Raw genomic sequence first — 26,823 nt, 5'->3', positions numbered from 1 at the left:
GAATCTTTACTCAAAGATGTAATCGAAAAACATCTAGAAAATTAAAATATAATAAAGAATAGTCAGCACGGATTTCAGAAGGGAAAGTCATGCTTGACCAACCTTACTGAATTCTTTGAAGAAGCAACAGAAAGAGTAAACAAGGGTAATGCAGTAGATGTAGCTTATTTGGATTTTCAAAAAGCCTTCAATAAGGTACCACATTGTAGACTCATGGCTAAGGTCAGAGCGTGTGGAGTCAGGGGACAGGTAGCAGAATGGATAGCAAGCTGGCTACAAAACAGAAAACAGAGAGTAGGGTTTAAGGGTAGCTTCTCAGACTGGCAAAAGGTGGAAAGTGGTGTTCCACAGGGATCAGTGCTGGGACCACTGTTGTTCACAATTTACGTTAACGATTTGGACTCGGGAATCGGAAGTACAATTTCAAAATTTGCGGACAACACCAAATTGGGGGGTGTAGTTAATACAAAGGAAGAATGCGTCAACATGCAAGAGGACATTAATAAACTTGCAGTTTGGGCATGTAATTGGCAAATGAATTTCAATATAGGTAAGCATGAGGTGGTGCATTTTGGTAGGAAGAATAAGGAGGCCACATACTGCTTGGATAATAAGAGTCTAAATGAGATAGGGGAGCAAAGGGATCTTGGGATACAGATACACAAATTACTAAAAGTAGCGACACAGGTTAATAAGGCAAACCAAGCACTGGGGTTCATTTCATTTCTAGAGGGGTAGGATTGAAAAGCAGAGAAGTTATGTTTAACATGTATAGAACCTTGGTTAGACCACACTTGGAAATGATGCACAGTTCTAGTTTACACTAGAAAAAAGATAGAGAGGCATTGGAGAAGGTGCAAAAAAGATTCACAAGGATGATACCAGAACTAAGAGGATATCCTTATCAGGAAAAGGTAAACAGGCTGGGACTCTTTTCTCTCGAAAAGAGAAAGCTGAGGGGTGACCTGATAGAGGTCTTTAAGATAATGAAAGGCTTTGATAGGGTTGGCACAGAGATGTTTCCACTTGTGGGCAAGTCCAAAACTAGAGGTAATAAATATAAGATAATCACTAATAAATCCAATAGGGAATTCAGGAGAAACTTCTTTACCCAAAGAGTGGTAAGAATGTGGATCGCGTTATCATGAGGAGTAATTGAGGCAAATAGCACAGATGCATTTAAGAGGAAGCTAGATAAGCAGACGAGGGAGTAAGGAATAGAAGGGTATGCTGATAGGGGTAGATGAAGTCGGGAGGGAGGAGCTCATGTGGAGCATAAACGTTGGCATAGACCAGTTGGGCCGAATGGCCTGTTTCTGTGCTGTAGACTCGATCCCATTTTTTGGTGTGCTGCCATACAAAGGTTAAAACCCCATTAACCATTAAACAGTTCAATCATTTTACTTACCCTGTCAACAGATTCATCCACTGACATAAGTGTCTGCAGCCTCTTTCTTTGAAGGATGTTTGTGAACTCCATGTGGATAGGCCTCATTGCCCCTGTGAACTGCATAATCCAGTGCTTGTCCATATTTGGAGCATAGTTATAGCTAGGTGTACTGGAGATAACAAAATAAACAAAGCTCAACACAATTTGCTTCGAATTTTTCTCATTTATCAATTGGCTGCTTCTTTATCCAAACATTATCTTCCCTCTTTTGACCTATATGCTCCTAAAAGAAGAGGGCAAGACATCTCTGGTACCCTAGTCCATGATGTAGTAGTGGACCAATACCCCTCATAAATCTACTTTAATGAACCTTTCAGGAGATGCACATGAGTTTGTTTTCTTTCCTTTCTCCAAGATGACCGTGGCAAGATTAACAAACCTCCTCAAGGTTCACTGTGGAAAAACGTACTCTATGTATAGAATGACCACCTGTAATTGTCTACAATGGAAGCCTCTCATCAATTACATGTCCATTGTGAGCAAAGTCCTCAAAGTGGCCTGCTAAACAGTTTAACAATGAATACACCTTTTCATTCTCCACAGCACATCTTATGTTGAGATTCCACATATGCTAAATGTGTTCTGTTTATAAACACCTGGTACAATAACATCAATCACTTTAAAATGCATCATTATGTTACTTGCATGCAGTGTTATTATAAAAAAAATGATGCATAACTCTTCCTCCTCCCCAAACAACAAAAGGTTTGGCAAATACTTTTTCCACTAAATAGTGCTTCAATCTTTGAAGAACTGAAAGGAGTGAGATTTTATCGCCCCAATAGGGAACATGGCAATTGATAGACAAAAAAGACCAAGGTCCATCTAGTTCGCCTTCTACCATCCTGGTAGTCATGTGATACAACAATAATGGAGTTGTTGACTAATCATGGCAATGAATCTCGATTAATTTGTCTACAACAGACCCAAACATGAGGCAAAAAAATCCCCAGTGGTGGAAAACTTTGGGAATCATCGATACAAAATCACCTGTTTCTCCCAAGCATACTAGGATAAGGAGGCGTTCAAGATACAGCATTTCAGGAACTGCACTCTGAAAGGGCCAACAGTTGTGTGCCCTGAGTTGATGTATGTAGAGTACAAACATCGACAAAAGACTAGCTAGATTGGATGATGAGGTAAAATTGATATAAAGAAGAAACAGAGAGGACAGAGTCCTGAGAAACTTGAGTTAATGATAAAAGAGTCAAAAGATTTTTTTAAATATCGCACCAGTGGAACAATTTCCCGTCCACTCCTACTCTGACCTCTCTGTCCACGGCCTGTTCAACGTAAGCTCGAGGAACAGCACCTCATCTTTCATTTAGGCACTTTACAACCTTCCGGACTCAACACTGATTTCAATAAATTCAGATCATAACCACTGCTCCCATTTTTTCGGACAACTAGTGCTGGTAATGGTTCTGCTGCTGCCATTTACAGCTACTCCTGATCAATCTTTTGTTTCTTAACCTGTCCCATTACCACCTTCCTTGCCTTGCACCATCATCCAATTTGTCATTTAATCACTCTTGCCCGCTACCCTACCACAGACCTTCCCTTTTGTTCTTTCCTCCCCTCCCTTTCCCTGGCTCTGTACTTGCTTAAAAACTTTAACTCTTTAACATCTTCCAGTTCTGCAAAAGGTCTTCGACCTGAAACAATGACTCTGCTTCTTTCTCCACTCCTGATGCTGCCTGACTTGCTGAGCTTCTCCAGCATTTTCTGTTTTTATTTTAGATAGCTATGGACATTGTTTTGGTGGAAGGCCATATAATGGTAACTTGTTTAGAAGTGCACTGTGCCACACCCTGTCAAATGCTTTGGCGTGTCCAGAACGGTGATAGATTACTTTTGATAGTGTTCAAAAACACCATTCCACAGGTACACAACATAGGCAACTAGCACACCAGCAGACAGTCATGCCAAAACAATACTGGTGATCATGGATTACGGCAGACCAGCTTTATTTAGGGACTCATATCTTCCAGAATTCAGAGATCAAAATCAGTCAATGTAGCAATATGATTAAAGTAAACTTCCAAGGTATCTACATATAACTGAAATAAAACAATCGAGAATTAACAAAAAATTATTGGGACAATTTTAATTACTAAAAGTAAATCAGAATAAACTGGTCACAAAATAACCTTTTAATGTTGATTTCAGATTAAAGAGAGAGTGAATTGAAGTGTTTTTCAAAAAACTTTTATCATATTTGGAAACAGATGAAAGTACATTGGCATCATTGCATTCCCGTTGCCATCTGCTGCTAGTGATATTATTTTAAATGTTAATTTAATATCAATTAAGACTTTCTCTTGGACAAAATGAACACAGAGAAGCTCAACGTGGAACTGCTGCAGCTGCTGACATGTCGGGAATTTTCTCTGCACGCTGTTATAAGAACTGAACCGGCCTGAAAATGCCAGATTATGGCACTAATGCCCTTATAATGCCAGCAGGCTCAGTCTGTGTGCCATATGCCTGTTGGAAATCTTCTCTTGTTGTCAGTATGTGAGTGCAACCATGAAATAAGGTCATGTTCCACATGTTACCCCTAAATCCAACCTCTGTATCACAAGGATTCTTCCTTTAAGCTGTGATGGATGAAATCTCCCTCTGTTTCAAAGCTGTCATTACAAACAGAACACGGGGGCGACCAATGGAAGAGAAAAAATATTTCAAAAAAGGTGAAGGGAATGTAAAAATATAAAGAAAATAACCAGGGCACCATATATGATGTTATCCAGAAGATTTAATGATCATCGCACTGCATCGATTTAATAACATAATACTCCTTCGTGCAATGAGTAATCACTGGCAGTCTAACATTTATTTACCGCATGAAAATGAAAGGTAGTTCTGGTTCAAAATTATTTTTTACGAATAAAATTTTTCTTTTTCTCGGATTGAACCACAAGTTACAAGAATCATTTAATACTGTAAAACACAGGCTGATTTACAGCCCTGCAGGTTTTTTTTAATAACCAATACAGAATGTGCATCTTTCACTGGCATAGATTGTGGCATTCATAACAGCTTCACATACACATTCAGTATCAGCCATTTATTATTCCTGTCCGCTAAGGTTCATTAAATAGCACATAAAAAGAATGATCTGCTGTCACAATACTTTTGAAAACTACAAACTATCATCTCCCACTCTCAGCAGAATAACTCCATTAGCCTCAAATGATTAAGAGCAGTGGATAAGTGACGGGTGACATACCGCATTGCGGATTCCTATCCCCATTATAAATTATACCTAAATTCGTCCAGCCGTTTACCGACTAACTAGTAAGAATCCATGAAGCTCAAGTATATTGACAGGTAAGTGTGAAAAACATTCTAAACCCACTAGTAACCTAATTTGACCAGTTTTTTACTTCTAAATTTTAATACATAAATGTTGTCTAATCCATTAATCCTTCCAATATTGAGTTTCCTTCATCCTGCAGCACATGTACGTTGTCATAAGAAGTTACAGCTATCAGATGTGTCTTTTCTTTTACCTTTTAACATTCTTTAGCTCATTCAGTCTCTCCCCAGTCTCTGTTTCCTTCTTTCCCCCCCATCTCAATCTCTTTTTAGTTGCACAGGTAATAAATTAGGCAACATAGGCTAACCTACTGTGAATATGATTTCAAACGATGTTTGCCTGTCAGGTGATGTAATGTAATTTTCTAGTTGACATGCTGAGTGAGCTCTGTGCTTCTACTGTAACAGCTATTGGAGTTGATAATGTAATCCTAGTGCAGAAGCTCTGGCACCACTGCTTCTTGGGCACCAGCAGTACACAGAACTAAGCGAGCACTGTAATGTAATGTCAATTCATTAACATATTAGTACTATGGTCCTGCCATGCTGAGAGTGCACCAGGATCAAGGGTTATCTGTTGCCAGCAGCTCTTAAAGGGGTGCTAGTTGACTTTAAAGCTGTCCCATTATTGAAGACTGGGGGAGCAGGGGTCACCTTATTCATGATCCCATATGAGGAGAGAACCATGGAGATTCTGGGCTTCGAGGCAATACATCCATATTTATGTGTCAGTCTATATAAAAAAAGAAAGCTAATCTGCTAAGAGCAATCAGCCTTCAGTTGGCCTTCGGAAAGCACATATTACACTTTGTGGCCTTAAAGTGGCACATCATGTTATACACAGCTGCACTTTAGCAGTTGAATAATACATTGCTCACTTTGGAGCATCCGCGATGCTGAGAAAGTCGTGGATAGCACGTTCAGTGAGTTGGTCACACCGCAGATAAAAATTACTGAGGGAGATAGTGAATGGGTGACCAACAGACAGAGGAAGAGTAGGAAGGCAGTGCAGGCGTCCCCTGCGGTCATCTCCCTCCAAAACAGGTATACCGTTTTGGATACTGTTGGGGGAGATGGCTCACCAGGGGAAGGTGGCAGTGGCCAGGTTCATGGCACCGTGGCTGGCTCTGCTGCACAGGAGGGCAGGAAAAAGAGTGGCAGAGCTATAGTGATAGGGGACTCGATTGTAAGGGGAATAGACAGGCGTTTCTGCGGACGCAACCGAGACTCCAGGATGGTATGTTGCCTCCCTGATGCAAGGGTCAAGGATGTCTCGGAGCGGCTGCAGGACATTCTGGAGGGGGAGGGTGAACAGCCAGTTGTCGTGGTACATATAGGCACCAACGATATAGGTAAAAAACAGGATGAGGTCCTACAAGCTGAATTTAGGGAGTTAGGAGTTAAACTAAAGAGTAGGACCTCAAGGGTAGTAATCTCAGGATTGCTACCAGTGCCACGGGCTAGTCAAAGTAGGAATGACAGGATAGCTAGGATGAATACGTGGCTTGAGAGATGGTGCAAGAGGGAGGGATTCAAATTCCTGGGACATTGGAACCGGTTCTGGGGGAGGTGGGACCAGTACAAATTGGACGGTCTGCATCTGGGCAGGACTGGAACCAATGTCCTAGGGGGAGTGTTTGCTAGTGCTGTTGGGGAGGGTTTAAACTAATATGGCAGGGGGATGGGAACCGATGCAGGAAGTCAGTGGGAAATAAAGTGGTGACAGAAACAAAAGGCAGTAAGGGAGAGTGTACAGAACATGACCGGACAGATGGTCTGAGAAAGCAGGGCAAAGACCAAGGGAAGTCTAGATTAAACTGCATTTATTTCAATGCAAGAAGTCTGATGGGCAAGGCAGATGAACTCAGGGCATGGATGGGTACATGGGACTGGGATGTTATAGCTATTACTGAAACATGGCTAAGGGAGGGGCAGGACTGGCAGCTCAATGTTCCAGGGTACAGATGCTATAGGAAAGATAGAGCAGGAAGTAAGAGAGGAGGGGGAGTTGCGTTCTTGATTAGGGAGAACATCACGGCAGTAGTGAGAGGGGATATATCCGAGGGTTCGCGCACTGAGTCTATATGGGTAGAACTGAAAAATAAGAAGGGAGAGATCACTTTGATAGGATTGTACTACAGACCCCCAAATAGTCAACGGGAAATTGAGGAGCAAATATGTAAGGAGATTACAGACAGCTGCAAGAAAAATAGGGTGGTAATAGTAGGGGACTTTAACTTTCCCAACATTGACTGGGACAGCCATAGCATTAGGGGCTTGGATGGAGAGAAATTTGTTGAGTGTATTCAGGAGGAATTTCTCATTCAGTATGTGGATGGCCCGACTAGAGAGGGGGCAAAACTTGACCTCCTCTTGGGAAATAAGGAAGGGCAGGTGACAGAAGTGTTAGTGAGGGATCACTTTGGGACCAGTGATCATAATTCCATTAGTTTTAAGATAGCTATGGAGAAGGATAGGTCTGGCCCAAAAGTTAAAATTCTAAATTGGGGAAAGGCCAATTTTGATGGTATTAGACTGGAACTTTCAGAAGTTGATTGGGAGAGTCTGTTGGCAGGCAAAGGGACGTCTGGTAAGTGGGAGGCTTTCAAAAGTGTGTTAACCAGGGTTCAGGGTAAGCACATTCCTTATAAAGTGAAGGGCAAGGCTGGTAGAAGTAGGGAACCTTGGATGACTCGGGAGATTGAGGCCCTAGTCAAAAAGAAGAAGGAGGCATATGACATGCATAGGCAGCTGGGATCAAGTGGATCCCTTGAAGAGTATAGAGATTGCCGGAGTAGAGTTAAGAGAGAAATCAGGAGGGCAAAAAGGGGACATGAGATTGCTTTGGCAGATAAGGCAAAGGAGAATCCAAAGAGCTTCTACAAGTACATAAAGGGCAAAAGAGTAACTAGGGAGAGAGTAGGGCCTCTTAAGGATCAACAAGGTCATCTATGTGCGGAACCACAAGAGATGGGTGAGATCCTGAATGAATATTTCACATCGGTATTTACGGTTGAGAAAGGCATGGATGTTAGGGAACTTGGGGAAATAAATAGTGATGTCTTGAGGAGTGTACATATTACAGAGAGGGAGGTGCTGGAAGTCTTAACGCGCATCAAGGTAGATAAATCTCCGGGACCTGATGAAATGTATCCCAGGACGTTATGGGAGGTTAGGGAGGAAATTGCGGGTCCCCTAGCAGAGATATTTGAATCATCCACCGCTACAGGTGAGGTGCCTGAAGATTGGAGGGTAGCAAATGTTGTGCCTTTGTTTAAGAAGGGCGGCAGGGAAAAGCCTGGGAACTACAGACCGGTGAGCCTGACATCTGTAGTGGGTAAGTTGTTAGAGGATATTCTGAGGGACAGGATCTACAGGCATTTGGAGAGGCAGGGACTAATTAGGAACAGTCAGCATGGTTTTGTGAGAGGAAAATCATGTCTCACGAATTTGATTGAGTTTTTTGAAGGGGTAACCAAGAAGATAGATGAGGGCTGTGCAGTGGACGTGGTCTACATGGACTTCAGCAAAGCCTTTGACAAGGTACCGCATGGTAGGTTGTTGCATAAGGTTAAATCTCATGGGATCCAAGGTGAGGTAGCCAATTGGATACAAAATTGGCTTGACGACAGAAGACAGAGGGTGGTTGTAGAGGGTTGTTTTTCAAACTGGATGCCTGTGTCCAGCGGTGTGCCTCAGGGATCGGTGCTGGGTCCGCTGTTATCTGTTATTTATATTAATGATTTGGATGAGAATTTAGGAGGCATGGTTGCTAAGTTTGCAGATGACACCAAGATTGGTGGCATTGTGGACAGTGAAGAAGGTTATCTAGGATTGCAACGGGATCTTGATAAATTGGGCCAGTGGGCCGATGAATGGCAGATGGAGTTTAATTTAGATAAATGTGAGGTGATGCATTTTGGTAGATCGAATCAGGCCAGGACCTACTCCGTTAATGGTAGGGCGTTGGGGAGAGTTATAGAACAAAGAGATCTCGGAGTACAGGTTCATAGCTCCTTGAAAGTGGAGTCACAGGTGGATAGGGTGGTGAAGAAGGCATTCGGCATGCTTGGTTTCATTGGTCAGAACATTGAATGCAGGAGTTGGGATGTCTTGTTGAAGTTGTACAGGGCATTGGTGAAGCCACACTTGGAGTACTGTGTACAGTTCTGGTCACCCTATTATAGAAAGTATATTATTAAACTAGAAAGAGTGCAGAAAAGATTTACTAGGATGCTACCGGGACTTGATGGTTTGACTTATAGGGAGAGGTTAGACAGACTGGGACTTTTTTCCCTGGAGAGTAGGAGGTTAAGGGGTGATCTTATAGAAGTCTATAAAATAATGAGGGGCATAGATAAGGTAGATAGTCAAAATCTTTTCCCAAAGGTAGGGGAGTCTATAACGAGGGGGCATAGATTTAAGGTGAGAGGGGAGAGATACAAAAGGGTCCAGAGGGGCAATTTTTTCACTCAAAGGGTGGTGAGTGTCTGGAACGAGCTGCCAGAGGCAGTAGTAGAGGCGGGTACAATTTTGTCTTTTAAAAAGCATTTGGACAGTTACATGGGTAAGATGGGTATAGAGGGATATGGGCCAAGTGCAGGCAATTGGGACTAGCTTAGTGGTATAAACTGGGCGACATGGACATGTTGGGCCGAAGGGCCTGTTTCCATGTTGTAACTTCTATGATTCTATGATTCTATGATTGTGCAGTACATGATATAACACTCCTGCCCTTATAAAACAGCATATCCTCCAATTTACTGTAAGTAGCACAATAGGAGATCTGCTACTTAATTATACTTGCCTTCTAGTTTACAGTTTTGATAAAGGGTCTATACCTGAAATATTAATCCATCTTTTCTCTATGTAAATGCTACACAGCTGCTGCATATTTCCAGGTCCTTTTGTTTTTAATTGTAGATTTACAGCATTTGCAGTTTTTCTTTTTATCCCTACCATCAATTGTTCTGGTTTTCCTTCATTTAAAATTGATGATGCCCTCACTGAAGGTCTAAATCTGCCATGTAATCACCACATCATATCAAATCAATCAACACATCATTGTCTCTGGAATTTCATTTAAGGGTGGGCACATGAAATGTTCATGTTTCACACTATAAGCATTTTAACACTGCAGTTTTTGTACTTCAAACTTGGGATGACTTTTGCAAGAGCATTTTGAGTTGCCTAACACTAGGGTAAGGTTACATGTTTCTCACTAGTTACAGGGCTCTCACTGGTGATGATGAAGTCTAATCGCACAGATTAAAGTGTATTGGTCAAAGTGAGATGTTCCTATATTGTGTACTGGTACCAACATGCTAAATAAGCCTAGTGACAACAAAAAATGACACTGAGGGAAGAGATTTGTAATGAAACAAGCATATATTATAAAGTCCTATAATAATAATCGCTAATTTTTTGTAGCAGTTCAGTCACTGCAGTGTCATCACAGCACAGCAGAACATTTCAGCTTTGTATTGTGGACATGCTGCAATAATCATTATAGTTTAATTATCAAATTATACGCTGCACATTTAGAAACCATTCACCAAGGAAAGCTGATGCCTTCACTAACAAAGCCAATATTACTGTACTTCTGTGAGCTGGGTGGTTAGGTTTTCACAGGCTTTTTCTAATATTTTGCTAAAAGAGGGCAGCTTCTCATAACAGACTATTAATGGTTTTTGCTATAGAAACCAGCTATTCACTCATTCCATAAAAGAAAACCTCCTTCTTGCCCTCGCTCTATCTCCATCTTTGTCAACCTAGTGAACTCTTGACCCAACCAGTCACACAGCATAAAACAACACACAAAAGAACCCATCAAACTGTACTGTGAAACCTAGGAACAGTTTGCTGCAAAGATGCTCGGAATTTTTGGGGTCACCTGCAATAGGCAGGAAGGAGGCCCACCTGACACCTTCATAGGTCTTTTATGTAAAGCAGATTAATAGGACCAGTCTTTCGAGTCCAAACTCTGTGCATCGGCCTGTCAATGCCATGGCAAAGGCCTTCAACTGCAGCTAAGCTTGGGGAAGGCTGATGCTCCGAGTATGAGGGTGTGCTTATTAAATTCTGAAGTCACTTTGGTTGCAGCAATCCTTATCTGTGTGATATGAAGTCCCTCCTGAGGCATAACCCCTGTCCTTTCATTAATAACAGGTTGACAGGCAATGCAATGTCCCAGTATGTTATTGTTAATATTTGTATGGAATGGTACTGGTAACCATGGAAGTGCATTCATTTTTTTGACTGCTTTCACATTTCAATGGAATCTGGAAGGGTATTAAAATGTAGTTTGAACCTTTTGGGAAACTTGGGATAATGCTGTCAACTGAACACTCAGACATTAAAATTCCACAATTAATAACCTCAGCTCTCTATGTGGCATGTCTGAGGCACCACATTAAATAAAACTTTTGCAACAAATCTGTGGGAAGTAGGGTACAGCCCTAGACAATATATTTCTTTAAATAAAAAAGATATGTGTGAAGTGGGATGCTTGGGAAAGGGCAGGGAGTATTGTTAATTTCAAATTACATGTCACATCTCTGCACTACCTGTCCAGTCTGAAGTACCTTCTCCTTTTCTATTCCTTCAATCCTTTTCTTTGTGGTTCATTGAATTCACAGCCAGGTACCGAAATTTTAATAATCCAGAAATTCAAATTGCCAGATGATTGTAGAAGCATACAGATGGAAATCATAATTGTCCCTTTAAGATTTTTGTTTCAAGGTCAAATCTTACCGTACATATTTTATTAGAAGGACAGAGACAGATTCTTTTAACCATTTTAGAAAATGCAGGAGATCCAAACATCATCTGTGCTTCTCTGTATTTGAAAGCTCTAAATAGTTCCTTTTCATGATCCACTGTCGCAAAGCAGAGCTCACTTTTGTTCTACAAACTAAAATGACTGAGAATGTGAGTAATTTCTTCATATTGGCAGTGAATCGAAGTTACAGGTCCACACATCACCCTGACAGACCTTAATTAGGCCAATTCCATGCATACCAGTGTATCAGCAAACCATCCCACCCTCTTCTGACCTCTGACCCTAGCTGACCACTTAATTTGAGAAAAAGATCCATAAACAAGCACCAGTGATTTAATCTTAAAATATGCAGCTGATACAAGTGACCAAACTTTTCAGACCTTTTGTTGGGTGTGACATCCACTTCAAAGTGTTTAAAGTATTACACAAATGTTTATTTAAGTGCTTTTAATCACATTGCTCAACCACTTCAAGTACTGTGGATATTTTCATTAAATTGTCATTTTAAAATGAAGGCTATCAGCTTCCCTTTAAAAAATCATGTAATTAGTTATTTAAATACACCACTGTATTGAGAAAGATGGATAGGATTATGCCACAGATATGTATGGAATTTAGAAGCTACCCTCCAGTTTTCTTTGGAACTTTTTGTTTCTCCATGACATTTGCACCAGCGGACATTCCACCGAGACTAGACAAGATGTCAATATTGTGCCTTTTCAAAATGAAATGTTTGCCGATATATAGTCATGGAAAACATTACAGGACTACCAGTGTTTGGCATTCTTTCTATTATTCACAGTTATAATGTAAAACTGCTGCCGCAGGCTATGTGTACTTATGTGAAACAAAGATCAGAGTGATTGTCAGATCAGTGTGTTTTACAAAATAAAATCAAACTACATCAAGTTATTTTGAACTGTAAGGCTGAAAAATGTATAAAAGATGAAAAGAGGGATTGGGTAGCATGCTGATCTTCATCCCTGGACCAGGGTTTGAATCCTGCTCCGACTGATGGGATGATGTTTCCTCTCTCCTGCCAGCTGTAAGTTCTTATGCGAAATGAGTTTGAACAGTCTCAACCCAATTTCTACTAGCATAAAACTATCTACAAACAGCACAAATTGGAAATCTGACTTTGACAAACCGAGGGTAATGTGGGACGTGGACTGATTCACAGCGGTGCAGAAAGAGATGCACTTTTGAGGTTGGAACGAAAGCACTAAAGTTGTTGGGGTAGAGGAGCGGGAGTGTTCTTCTGCACCTGATCATACTGTGCATGACCTGGGAAGACTTCATGCTCACAGTGGATTCAAAAAGTAGAAAAGTGTTCCATTCCCCACGAGCAAAATCCTTCACCTTGTTAATTATAAAGACTATCACTTAAAACATAAATATAATGGCCCCAAAAATCTTTGGGGCATGGTTACGCCAGGATCGTGCCTGCCAGTGCCTTCCAGCGCCTGCCCCACCGGAGTTCGCAGGGTCAGTGGGAGGGCACCTAATTTGTATGGAGCAGGCAGATACAGCACTACACGCACATCCCCAGTGCCCTATTACCCCATGAGGTTGGAAAGTCTCTCATCATTAAGGGGGCTGCCCAGGCCCTCCCCCAAGACCCCAGTCATGTCCCTTTCAGTCTCCTTGGTAAGGGGGCTGATCAAAAAAGTTTTTTTAAAAAAAGTCCCTTTCTTTGGCCAAATAGCTTGGCCTGCTGGGGCCCACTTTCATCCATCTGGAGGCTGGTACGCCTCAGCTCCCTTGGAGTACCACCCTGCAGAGATACGCTGGGTCTTCACTGAGCCAGGCAAGTGGGGAACCCCTGGCATATGGAGAACACGCCCCTGGCTCTGCCCCCTTACAACATTTGCCTTATAAGAAATGGATGGAGGATCCATCCCTTACAAGATGAGTCAGAAACTCATGAAAATGGCACTGCTGTTTTCCAGAATTATGGCAGGAAACCGCTGGAACCCCCAGAGATTTTCAGGGCCAATATTTTAAGATAAATAGTTTAAAATGGGCATAGTTCCTTTTGTAAAATTGTTGGGAAAGCTTTTTTTCTTTGTTTACAAACACATCATGTTTGTATTCTCAAAACATCATTGTGTTGCAAAAACCCATCTGTGACAAAAACACCCCTGAGCTTTAAAATATAACAGGGCTGTATTTCTTCCACCAAGTGGAGGACCAGGAAAATGAGGCAGGAGGCACAGAAATATCCCTCCCTCCTCCTATGCATGGCCTTTGAATTCTGATGCCTGCACCAAGCACAAGCATTTGACTCACCCTTGGGGTAAAGCCCAGAGATACGAAGGCAATACAAAGTGCGATGGGTCTCTGCCCCTTTATTCTCTTCTTTGCACCCAGGAAACGAGCATTCTCCAGACACAAGCAGAAGAATATTGTCCCTAAATAGTACATGACAAGGAAAATCAACTAATCAAGGTTTTAAAATGAGATATATGGTAAAAAAAAACTGACGGTTCATTTATTTCTTGAAACAGATGATACAGTAAATTTTGCGAGGCCCTGCAGCATTCGCAAGGCCTCATTCACAGCCAGCAGATATTAGAAAATCACAAGCAGCACACAGTTTTACGACGTGCAAGGGCAGTGTGCAAAGCTCTGCTGGTGGCGACAGGCCTTGCAAAATTTGCCCTGACATATCATTTGGCTTTAAATTAACCTTAGGTAGGTTTTTAAACATTCAACTGACCTTCCAATGGCCAATCACTGTAACCCTAATCACAAACAGATTAGTAACCAGCCCTAGGCTATGCATGTTTTATATCTGTTGTGATAGGGAAAAATTATGGCATTATATATCAAATCTAAAAGTATAGTAATGCTACAAAACAAGTGATGTAGCACCAATGGGATGACTTTAAAACCAGGAATACACAGATAATGTACAAAGGACTGTGATTTAGAGTTTCCTTGTTGGTCGTTTCTGAGTTACTGCCAACGTTAATCTATCTGGTTTCTTTTCCTTTCCTAGGGGTAATAGAGTATTCAGAAACACATTTGGTTCTGGCAGCAACTAGATGAGAAACATGGCCTCTGGCAAAATAAAGGAGATGGATGCAAGTCTATCATGTGGGAATCTGGTTGTAATGAATTATGTTTCTTTTTGTTGCTCCAATCCAGGATTTTGAGTCCTAACTGAGCACTAAGGACAGAACTCTTGTTGTGTTTGTGAGAATAGGCCATTTTGATTTTTTCCCAATTTTTTTCTCTCCTAAAGGCATCAGTTCTATTGGGGTATGATTCAATAGGTGAGGGCTGTGCTATTGTAATTCACCCAAGCAGCAATTCTTCATGTGTCACCCTAGACAGTGGATATCAGCAGGTTGTTTGACCATGGAGGAGATCACTGCTGAGTCTGACCCTGTCCTCACCCATGCACTGTCGAGCAAAGGCCACTGAATAGTGCCAATTACATTGGTATGAGGGGCGAGTTGTCAAAGGTAGATTGGAAAATTAAATTAAAGGGTTTGACAGTTGAAAAGCAATGGCAAACATTTAAAGAAATATTTAAATATTCTCAACAAGTATACATTCCATTGAGAAATAAAAACTCCACGGGAAAAGTGATCCACCCGTGGCTAACTATAGAAATTAAGAAGATTATTAGATTGAAAGAAGAGGCCTATAACGTTGCCGAGAAGAGTAATAATCCTGGGGATTGGGAGAATTTTAGAAACCAACAAAGGACGACCAAAAAATTGATAAAAAGGGAGAAAATAGAATATGAAAGTAAACTAGCAAGAAATATAAAACCTGATTGTCAGAGCTTCTACAAGTATGTAAAAAGGAAGAGAGTAGCAAAAGTAAACGTTGGTCCCTTAGAAGCTGAGACAAGAGAAATTATAATGGGGAATCAGGAAATGGCAGATGCGTTAAACAAATATTTTGCATCTGTCTTCACAGTGGAAGACACAAAAAGCATACCAGAAATAGTGGGGAACCAAAGGGTAAATGAGAGTGAGGAACTTAAAACAATTAATATCACGAGAGAAAAATTACTGGACAAATTAATGGGACTAAAAGCCGACAAATCCCCTGGACCTGAAGGCCAATATCCTAGGGTTCTAAAAGAGGTGGCTGTAGAGATAATGGATGCATTGGTTATGATCTTCCAAAATTCCCTAGATTCTGGAACGGTTCCAGTGGACTGGAAGGTAGCAAATGTTACCCTGCAATTCAAGAAAGGACGGAGAGAGAAAACAGGGAACTACAGGCCAGTTAGCCTGAAAACGGTCATCGGGAAAATGCTGGAATCCATTATCAAGGAAGTAGTAACAGGGCACTTAGAAAATCATAATATGATTAGACAGAGACAATAGGTTTTATGAAAGGGAAATCATGTTTGACAAATTTATTAGAGTTTTTTGGGGATATAACTAGTAGGGTAGATAAAGGGGAACTAGAGGATGTGGTATATTTGGATTTTCAAAAGGCATTCTATAAGGTGCCACATAAAAGGTTGTTACACAAGGTAAGGGCTCATGGGGTTGGGGGTAATATATTAGTATGGATATAGGATTGGCTAAAGGACAGAAAACAGAGAATAGGGATAAACAGGTCATTCTCAGGTTGGCAGGCTGTAACTAGTGGGGTGCTGTAAGGATCGGTGTTGGGGCCTCCGTTATTTACAATCTATATTAATGACTTAGATGAACGGACCAAGTGTAATGTATCCAAGTTTGTTGACGATACAAAGTTAGTTCGGAAAGTAAGCTGTGAGAGGGACACAAAGGGCCCAATATTACCAGGGCGGCGGATTCGCGGCGGGGGGTCGATTGGGCGCGTGGGTAACGCGCCCGGTGAAATCAGTCTGCTCCGAACGCAATCGCAGGCTAATTGGATCCACTTACCTGTTCTTCCGGGTTCCCCGCTGCTAAGCTGCGCGGCGGGCGGACTGCGCATACACAGTAAGGTCTGTCAGCTGGAGGAGCTCTATTTAAAGGGGCAGTTCTCCACTGACTGATGCTGCAAGAAATAGGAAAAATTACAGAATGGAGCAGCCCAGGGGGAAGGCTGCTCCCAGGTTAATGATGCCTCACTCCAGCTCTTATTGGATGGGGTGAGGAGGAGGGGGAGGACAGAGATCTTCCCCCCCAGCGGGCGGGAGGAAGCGGCCTGCCTCTTCCACCAGGAAGGCCTGGCTCGAGGTGGCAGAGGAGGTCACCTGCACCACCAACATATCGCCCACCTGCATACAGTGCAGGAGGCGCTGCAATGACCTAAGTAGGTCAGCGAAAGTGAGTACACTTACTCATTCCCCTACACTCCGTCTGCCACATCACTGCCCCCACCCCACATCTCCTTCTGCACAGCCAACACTACTCTGTCACATCACTCCTCACACCCACTCAAACCTCATCCTCATCTTACTTGTACTTACTCACCTCGCCAGTACTCATCCCGCCACTACCACTCAACCCAATCCTCATACAATCTCATGGCTCTATATCATACTCACCCTCTCATGCATCTCTTTCACGGTCAGCCTCACTCAACCTGCCACCACCTGTGCTGCAGCCACAGGGCATGCATCACATATGTGCAGTAGGAAGCGTAAGGCAAACGTGTTGTGAGCATGAAGGGGATGCACAAGGGTGTTTGAGGGTTTGTCATGGTTTTTACTTATATTTAATTTCTGAGCAACTTACATTACATATTATATTGGCACCACTACTGCCACGTCTTTGCAAATCTTGTCTGGTTTGTGCAATAATGCCCTTTCCTGAGGATCACCATGAAGACCCACAACTGATGCCACCCATTGTGTCACTGCAGAGTGGGTGTAGGTGTTTTTGCAGGGCTCTTTTGTGCAGACGATTGAGAGACGTCGGTGATGTCCCCGGTGGCACCCTGGAAGGATGCGGAGGAGAAGTTGTTGAAGGCAGTGGTGACTTTGACAGCGACAGGTAAGAAGATGGTGCTCGGGCCAGCCGGGAGCAGCTCGGCATGAAGGAGGCTGCAGATGTCCACGACTACGTGTCGAGTGACTCTGAGCCTCCGTGTGCACTGCTGCTCAGAGAGGTCCAGGAAGCTGAGCCTCGGTCTGTGGACCCTGTGGCAAGGGTAGTGCCTTCTAAGGCGCATCTTTCTCTGCCGTTGCCCTCCCTCCTGCTGTGCAGGTGGATGTGTCACAGCACTGTGTTGTGGAGCTCCACATGTCAGAGGTGGATGGCGTGGCCGGCGAGGCTGGTGATGCTGTTCGCCCTCCGAGGAGGTCATGACTGCAGCTACGGCGGCCCCCATCCGGAAGATGTACATCTGAAGGGGTCCACAAGGTAGGTAAATGTGTCTGGACACCGGGGTAAGTTTGCAAGTTGGTGAATTTTATTGTTAGGAGGAGGGTGGTGGAGGCCAAACTTTGTCCCAAGTGACAGAGTGGCCTCCTGCAATGAGTGAGGGTCTCCCCCCCACACCCATCCATTTGAACTGGGAGTGTTTCCCCCAGTACGGGAAACAGTCCCAGTTGTTTGCAAAATCCCACCCCTCCTAAAATATCATGTTAATCAGGTCTCTAAACGGCCTGAAATACCTAAATAAATGCCTTAAGTGGCACCCCACTGGCTTTAATTGCCGGCGGGAGTCCCACATGCGGGGGCTGTGCGCGCATGTCAGTGCGTCACTGGGGAACCCGGAAGTGGGCGGGTTGGAGCCGGGCTCCGGACCCGCCCCAGGAATCACCGATTTTCGTAGCCCCCCCGCCACCAACGCACCCGATGCTAAAATCGAGCCCAAAGAGTCTGCAAAGGGATATAGACAGGTTAAATGAACGGGCAAGAAGGAGGACGATGGAGTATAATGTGGGGAAATGTGAGGCTATTCACTTTGGTAGGAAGAATAGAAAAACAGAATATTTTTTAAATGGTGAGGAACTATTAAATGTTGGTGTTCAGAGAGACTTGGGTGTCCTCGTACAAGAAACACAAAATGTTAGCATGCAGGTACAGCAGGCAATTAGGAAACTAAATGGCATGTTGGCCTTTATTGTAAGTGGGTAGAAGTACAAGAGTAAAGAAGTCTTACTACAGTTGTACAGGGCTTTAGTGAGACCTCATCCGGAGTACTGCATACAGTTTTAGTCTCCTTATCAAAGGAAGGATATACTTGCCTTAGAGGCGGTGCAACAAAGGTTCACTAGATTAATTCCTGGGATGAGAGGGTTGTCCTATGAATAGAGATTGAGTAGAATGGGCCTATACTCTCTGGAGTTTAGAAGAATGAGAGGTGATCTCATTGAAACATACAAGATTATGAGGGGGCTTGACAGGGTAGATGCCGAGAGATTGTTTCCCCTGGCTGGATAGTCTAGAACTAGGGGGCATAGTCTCAGGATAAGGGGTCAGCCATTCAAAGACTGAGCTGAAGAGGAATTTCTTCATTCAGAAGGCTGTGAATCTTTGGAATTCTCTACCCCAGAGGGCTGTGGATGCTGAGTCATTGAGCATATTCAAGGCTAAGATAGATAGATTTTTGGACTCTAGGGGAATCAAGGGAAATGGGGATAGGACGGGAAAGTGGAGTTGAGGTCGAAGATCAGCCGTGATCTGATTGAATGGTGGGTCAGGTTCAAGGGGCCATATGGCCTGCTCCTGCTCCTATTTCTTATCAGGAGCAGAAAACCGGCTGACTTTTTCCCTCCTTCGCCCAGGGATCCTAAAAATGATGACTCTGACGACAATAACAACGTCCACTAACATAGTGCATTTAACACATAAAACGTCCCTAGGCGCTTCTCAGGGGTGTAATCAAAAAAATGGACACCAAGCCAAAGGCCTTTGTAGTGTTCCTATTGCTGACATTAATTATGTCAGCTTGGACCAGGAACTCAACTTGAGACATTCAAGGAATGAGAAAGAAAGAATGAAAGAAAGATTTGCACTTCTATAGCACCTTAACACAGCTCTCAGAAATGTCCCAAAGTGTTTCATAGACAACAGCCTCCATTTTAACTTGGGGTGAGCATGGGGTTAGCGAGGCGAGTGTCAGGCTCAACCCGGCCATTTTAACTCCCGTGCCTCATTAACATACTTCAGGCCCAACTCCCGCCCGAACCCAGCTTGAATGATGTGGAGCTGGTGGGCGGGAGTGGAGCGAGCAAGGCAGGAGAGCAGTACAGGGGTTGGTCCCTGGCAATCAGGTAAGTGGAGAGAGGGGGTCGCGGTCGTTGATTGCAGTCGGGGGAGGGGGAGGGAAATCTAGGGCAGGTTTCCTTGTGAGGCTTGTATGAACACTCCTGCTGTGGTTAAACCCTCCACTTCTGCTGAGTATAATCAGACCTACAGGCTAACAAATTGAAGAATAAATAGTTAAGGGAATGGACCTGGGCTCTGCTATCAATTTGCCCATGTTTTGTGAATGTGTGTGCTATCAGCTGAGGAATTGAACTTTCCTTTAAGGGGCAATCAATGCCAGCATCATGTGCATCATGGTAAGCAGAGCAGTTAGATGCAGAGTAAACCTCCCTTTACACTGAGCCAGGAATGTGCCTCCATCCTGACTTCAGAAGACCACCTCCTATTGCACAATTATATTTTTCTATTTGCAATAGCCATCCTGTAGCCTCTTTGAATGAGATTGCAGACTTAATGAAAAATTAGGAGCAGCTTTGTGGTGTGCGGTCATGCACACTAGGAACTGAATTGACTCAAACCAGCTTCCAGAAGTTCAAGACCAGTACCCAATTTGTCAAACCTGAATGTACCTGATAAAATTGGATCTATTTCAATATGTTGCAACTTAATATTTTCTCATCCATTACGGTGCATAAATATTAATGAAAAAGCAGTACATGATATATATTCCATGTTTAGTTACTTACAGGATAAATGCCACAAGTCAGTATATTTTTTGCTTATCTAAATAACACCAGCAAATGCATGGTTGTTTTGTCCCTGAGGTAAGACTTTTTACTCACATATGCTGTGAGGCATTGGGGAAGAGCTCCGAAAACTGTGGTGCAGAATCCTCAGGACCATGGGGTGCAGCGTGACTGATAACCATGAGCACGGGCCTGTGCGGATAAATCTTCTTGGATATGCGGAAGTAATTGATACTGTCGTTGGTGATCACATCTGTAAAGTAATCCTGAAAAAGAAAATCCCAAGTATTGTAAATCCTTTTTTACTTCACAGAAGACACAATTTTAAAAAAGCACAGTGGGTTCTTTGGAAATCTGAAACACTTGACAAAAGATCAAGTGTTGAAGCATTGAGGGCTGCAACTTTATAAAACAATATAAAAGATTGCAATTTTTAGTTTACTTCAACAACAAAGACAACATTTTCTGTTCCGGCATTCCACTTGAATTCTATTTTATAGAACTGAGTAAAGGCAAAAAAAATGGAACTGCATTTACACGTGATAGGATAGAAAATATGTCTGCTACAAAGGACAGTCAGTACACCAAGGGTTACCAGAAAACCTGAAACTGGTTTGTCAATGCATTAGTGTGACTCTCCTGTCAGAACCAAAAGGTTGTCAAATTCCTGCCTTTGGGACTGGTGAACTCACTCGTCCCTCTCCTGTGGCATTGCACATAGAGAGTCAAGACCAGCTGTGTATTTAGGTCAATAAGGTTTAGAGGGCAGCAGTATAATGGATCAGGGTGGGGATGGGGGAGGAAGTAGATGGGAAGGGGATAGGCAAGAGAAGGGAATGAGAAGGATTGGGAGAGGAATGAGAGGGAGCGGAGAAGCCAGAAAGAAAAAGGAGATCGATGATGGGAGAAGATGGAGAGAGGAAAAGTGGAGGGGAGAAATGGGAAGAAGAGGGGAGAGAGAAGTATGAGGAGGCAGATGAGGGGAAGGAGATTTGCCAGGGTAAGGAGTGAGAGGGGAGGAGGGAGGGGAAAGAGGAGAGGAATAGAGCAGAAGGAGGGAGAGAGGGCATTGGGATGAGGGAGCAAAGGCAGAAAAACTACACTGACATCGGCAAACTCTCTCAGTGGGGAAGTGGCAAAGTATCTCAGAAGAGCAGTGGGGGGGGGGGTCAGGGAGAAGGGGGCCTGGTGACTTCTCTCAGCGGGGAAAAACTCACAATTCCATTGAACTTTTTGAATGCCCGCAGCAGTTGGACATAATCCAGGGCACCTGCGCAAAATAATCTTGGCGGGAGGGAAGCTTCTAAGGTGAGTTTCAATGGGACACTCAGAAATGCTCCCTTATTCAAGTGCAAGGCAGTAGTATTATGGTCCGGTTTTCACGTCCATGCTGCCCTATTTCTGTCTAAAAACGGGGCGACAGCGGGACCAAAACCTTATGAGAAATGGAAGCAGCGACTTATCGATCCACCCGATCCAATTTTAGGGTGGACCTTGATTTAAGTGGCCAGAGCTCCCACCAGAAACAGCTGGAGACCTCATGAATAAATGCAAATCAGGATCAGATGACGTAGTCACAATCTCCAGTCTGATTTTCACATCTGCCAGCAACGCCATCAGTAGTTCCTGATCCCACCCAACAAACATGGGCAGGAGACCATTCTGAGCATTCTTTAAAGGGATCCTTTGCTGGAGTCAGGGAAGGGTGGCACTCATTTTTACTGCAGTCGCTGTGGGTTTTGAGCATTAAATGTTTCCAATAATTAATCTCTTTGCTGCTGTAGGCACACGAACATTTTCTCTGTCACTATTAGTCACTGGTCTCTTGCTATCACTCCTCCCCTTTTAAGGTGCAACTGCAGCCCTAAAAAAAATCAGTCACTCTGCCAGATTTCCCACCCCAGATCGGCAAGCTGCTTATAGGGAGTGTATTTCTCATTGCCAGCTCACCGGATTCATTGAAGTGAGGCCCTGCCACAAAAATGGCACAGGCCCAATATCGAGTACTCCGGGAGGTCGGAGTACATGCCCCATTCACCATCTAATTCTGTATAGGAAAATCGCCCCATGTGTCTACTTTTTTATGTGTACATGAATGAAGTCATGTGAATGTTTATTGTGCTACGGTTTTATGTGTATGTGTACACATCTGTGAGTGGGCCTGCTTGTACTAAGGCATTTGTACATCAGTGTGTGTGTGTATCAGTCTTGGTATGTGTGTCGGTGTTTGTATGTGAATCAGTGTTTGTATGTGCATCAAAGTTTGTATGTGTATCAGTGTTTCAGAGTTTATATGTGTATCAGTGTTTGTTGTTTGTACGTGTGTCAGTGTTTGCATGTGAATCAGTGTTTGCATGTGTGTCAGTGTTTGTATGTGTATCAGTGTTTATGTGTGTCAGTGTTTGTATGTGTATCAGTGTGTACGTGTGTCGGTGTGTGTATATATATATATGTCAGTGTTTATATGTGTGTCGGTGTTTGTACATGTATCAGTGTTAGGAATGTGTATCAGTGTTTGTATGTGTGTCAGTGTTTGTTAAAATGTGTGTCAGTGTGTGTATGTGTGTCAGTGTTTGTATGTGTGTCAGTGTTAGGAATGTGTATCAGTGTTTGTATGTGTGTCAGTGTTTGTATGTGTGTCAGTGTTTGTTAAAATGTGTGTCAGTGTGTGTATGTGTGTCAGTGTTTGTATGTGTGTCAGTGTTAGGAATGTGTATCAGTGTTTGAATGTGTGTCAGTGTTTGTATGTGTGTCAGTGTTTGTATGTGTGTCAGTGTTTGTTAAAATGTGTGTCAGTGTTTGTATGTGTGTCAGTGTTAGGAATGTGTATCAGTGTTTGAATGTGTGTCAGTGTTAGGAATGTGTATCAGTGTTTGAATGTGTGTCAGTGTTTGTATGTGTGTCAGTGTTTGTTAAAATGTGTGTCAGTGTTTGTATGTGTGTCAGTGTTTGTTAAAATGTGTGTCAGTGTTTGTATGTGTGTCAGTGTTTGTATGTGTGTCAGTGTTTGTTTATGTGTGTGTCAGTGTTTATATGTGTGTCAGTGTTTGTATTTGTATTGTAATGGATTGTTGGCAGCCTCACTTTTTGCTGAAGCTTGGAACCCAGCATAAAGATGACAGCTATTTTAATGATGAATTAATCATTTTTCTTTCTCATAAATTCGAAGCACTTTGCCCAGAGAATGGCGAATGTTCTTCATTCAATATTTCTGCTGTAAATTTTAAAGAATGATATTTTCCATTATTTTTGATGGGAAATGATTAATGTGATTCACAAGAAAAGTTTAAAGCAATTGTATCAAGTATTCTGTGTATGAGCATTACCTGGTGCAAGGATTTAAATGGTGCCAGATGGCCGAGTCAGTGAAATATGAAATTTCATGCTGAGAAGAAGCTATTCCACATAGGAAGAAAAAGGGGAGGGGCTAGTCATAATTATATAGAATTACATGGAATTTACAGCATAGCAACAGGCCGTTTGGCCCAACTAGTCTAAACTGGTGTTTATGCTCCACACGAGCCTCCTCCCACCAGACTTCATCTTACCCTATCAACAAAGGGTGGTAGAAGTTTGGAACTCTCTTCCGCAAACGGCAATTGATACTAGCTCAATTGCTAAATTTAAATCTGAGATAGATAGCTTTTTGGCAACCAAAGGTATTAAGGGATATGGGCCAAAGGCAGGTATATGGAGTTAGATCACAGATCAGCCATGATCTTATCAAATGGCGGAGCAGGCACGAGGGGCTGAATGGCCTACTCCTGTTCCTATGTTCCTATAACATATCCTTCTATTCCTCTCTCCCTCATGTACTTATTTAGCTTCCCCTTAAAGGCATCTGTTCTATTCGCCTCAACCACTCCTTGTGGTAGTGAGTTCCACATTCTAACCACTGTCTGAGTAAAGAAGTTTCTCCTGAATTCCCTATTGGATATTAGTGACTATTTTATATTTATGGCTCCTAGTTTTGGACTCCCCCACAAGTGGAAACATCTTCTCTATGTCTACCCTATCGAACCCCTTCATAATTTTAAAGACCTCTATCTGGTCAACTCTCAGTCTTCTCTTTTCTAGAGAAAAGAGCCAAGAAACGTAATAGTGAAGTTAAAAGAGATCTGACATTTTTAGTAAACTTGGCACTAAAACCCTCAGATGCCCAATCTCTGTGGAGCAGCAAACAACAAGGCAAATAGAAGTCTAACCATATAGCTAAAAGAGCTGAATACAAGTCAGAGGAATTTCTGCTTAAACACTGGAGCCCTGAAGTCAAGGCAGAGAACAGCCATGAGGATGATCCCTTGCATCAGAGGACTGAGTCATGACTGGAGAGTCATAAAACTTAAACTATTCAGGCTTGAAAGAAAGACCTCATAGAGGTAAATGAGATAAAAAAAAAAGCTAAATCCAGAACACAACTTCAAAATTAAATTGTGACAGTAGGAAAAACAAACTTAAGATTATTATCAAGAAAGTCTCCTTGGCACAAAAAGTGTCTCAAATGGTCTTCTAGACAGTGGACGCAATAACCCTGGAATTATTTAAGAAACGGATAGAAGGTGGGGGCAGAACTGTACGGACTTTCTGAATGGATGAGCTACTGGTATCTTTACAACCAGCTCTCACTGTTACAGATACTACGGTCGATTTTAACTGTTCTCGGCTGGCAACAGCGGATCGGCCTCCTGTTTTACACCCCACCCTATCTTCCTTTACATTGAAGTTAAGAGTAAATAAAATCAGGCAGGGTGTAAAACGGATGACTGACCCACTGCCGCACATTGCGCGCCCGGTAAGAACGGTTAAAATCGACCCCACTACCACGTGGGGAGATTTTTCAATGATGATGATTGCAGGATTTAAAATGGAGCATTGGTCTAAATGTGACAGTCTTTGAACGGTCGTAGATTTTACTCCGCGGTGGGATCGCCAGCAGAGGTAGGGCAGGCTGGATTTTCATCCTCCTGATGGACTTGGCTTTGATTCCTTGCAAATTATCTGGGTCCACTCAATTCAAAGATTCTCAGAGGGCTCCCGGTAGTATTCCCACCTGCAGCTGGAAGCTTGCCACTGGGGAAGGGCCTGCAATCAGAATATGGGATAAAACTCGGATCTGACAGGATTCCATCACTTCCTGGCCCCATCAGAAATCCTGGCACTTTTGGTGGCTGGCCCATAATACGCCCACCCGCAAATGGGTGAGTGGATAATACAATATGAATGAAGTCTTAGCTGCCCCCTTAGCAATGTTGGATGTCAGGAATGCCTGTGGGTCCCATGTGTCCCCCATTGCTAGGGCTGTAGGAGAGGGCACTTCCAAATTCAAAAGCTGGTTTCCGTAATGTAATTGATTGCAGATGATAGTCTTTATTGCTGAAAATAGCAGAAGAAGCCAACGAGAAAATTTTTCGGAACATTTTCTATATCTGCCAGAGTCCCACAGGCCTGCTAATGCTGTGGCAAGGCACTGGAGTAAAATGACTCCCATACCTGCTGGGACAGGTGCCCTAGGTGTACCAAAACAGGAGGAGCGCCCGCTCAAAATATTTAATTTGGCTGACCCCAAGGTTTCGGACTGGGCTAGAGATAAAGTCAGTGGACGTGTGAAAGTTCCGCTCGGCTCCACCCCAAGAATTTCAGCACCCTTATCTCCCATTGGGTGTGAGGGGCAACTGAGTGGCCTTTGTGGCGTTTCGAAAGGTTTTCATATTGTCTGATTTGGCTATCAGTGGGTTGCATGGCTGTCCCACTCTATCACTTCGAATCCTAGCAGTATAAGAGTGTGTCAGAAGTATATGTAAATCATGATTCCGTGTTCAATTGTACTGTTTTGCTGAATGGAAATTCTAATTGAGCAGCATGCTGATAAACCCAACAGTGGTAACATAATTTTGCCCTTGATCTGAAATCCAGAGCTACATTTGACTTAAAACATATGAATTTCCATCTCTGTGAAGCACTACCAAAGTATAAGAGAATCAGTGAAACCGAAGCTGTCAACAGCAGTAACATCAACATGATTTATACAACTTCTGGCCAAACCTCTCCCATGACAGAGAGAAATGGAAGAAAGTGAGAAGGTTCAGGCTGCAACTCTTTTATTCAGCGACTGGGGAACTCAAGGCAAAAGCCACAATTGCTCATCTTTGAGAAATGGCTCAGGTTTTAAAATCTGTAGCCTGTTCAAGCTGAATATACATGCTTTTGAACATTTGTTATGAAGCCTGGACAAAAGGGTCAACATTTTCACAACACCCTGAATAAAAGTGTCGCAAAGCTGCATTATTTTCCTGTTGTCTGACAAGGCAACTTACCAAGTTAGTAATTAAAAGGGGAGCATAAGTAATGGGGCTGGTGCCTGCATGGCTTGTCAAGAGTGCTGATTGTGTTGGATGATAAAACATGTTACGTAGAAAGAATAAGAAT

General features: G+C 42.8%; 1 protein-coding gene across 10 annotated transcripts in view; it reads right to left on the bottom strand.

Moving 5' to 3' along the window:
• LOC137316085 (extracellular sulfatase Sulf-1-like) overlaps window positions 1–26,823 on the bottom strand; it is a 441,788-nt gene that overhangs the window by 98,703 nt on the left and 316,262 nt on the right. For all 10 annotated transcript variants that reach the window (XM_067980325.1, XM_067980324.1, XM_067980323.1 and 7 more), the window contains 2 exons: window positions 20,494–20,663; window positions 1,409–1,559 (listed from right to left, as the gene is read on the bottom strand). In XM_067980325.1, coding sequence (XP_067836426.1) covers window positions 1,409–1,559; window positions 20,494–20,663 — 321 coding nt within the window. The remainder of the gene's footprint in view (window positions 1–1,408; window positions 1,560–20,493; window positions 20,664–26,823) is intronic.

Source organism: Heptranchias perlo, chromosome 3, assembly GCF_035084215.1.
Source record: "Heptranchias perlo isolate sHepPer1 chromosome 3, sHepPer1.hap1, whole genome shotgun sequence".
NCBI classification, from domain to species: Eukaryota; Metazoa; Chordata; class Chondrichthyes; order Hexanchiformes; family Hexanchidae; genus Heptranchias; species Heptranchias perlo.
Note: the sequence above shows the minus strand (reverse complement) of the source record. Positions and strands in the feature narration are given on the sequence as shown.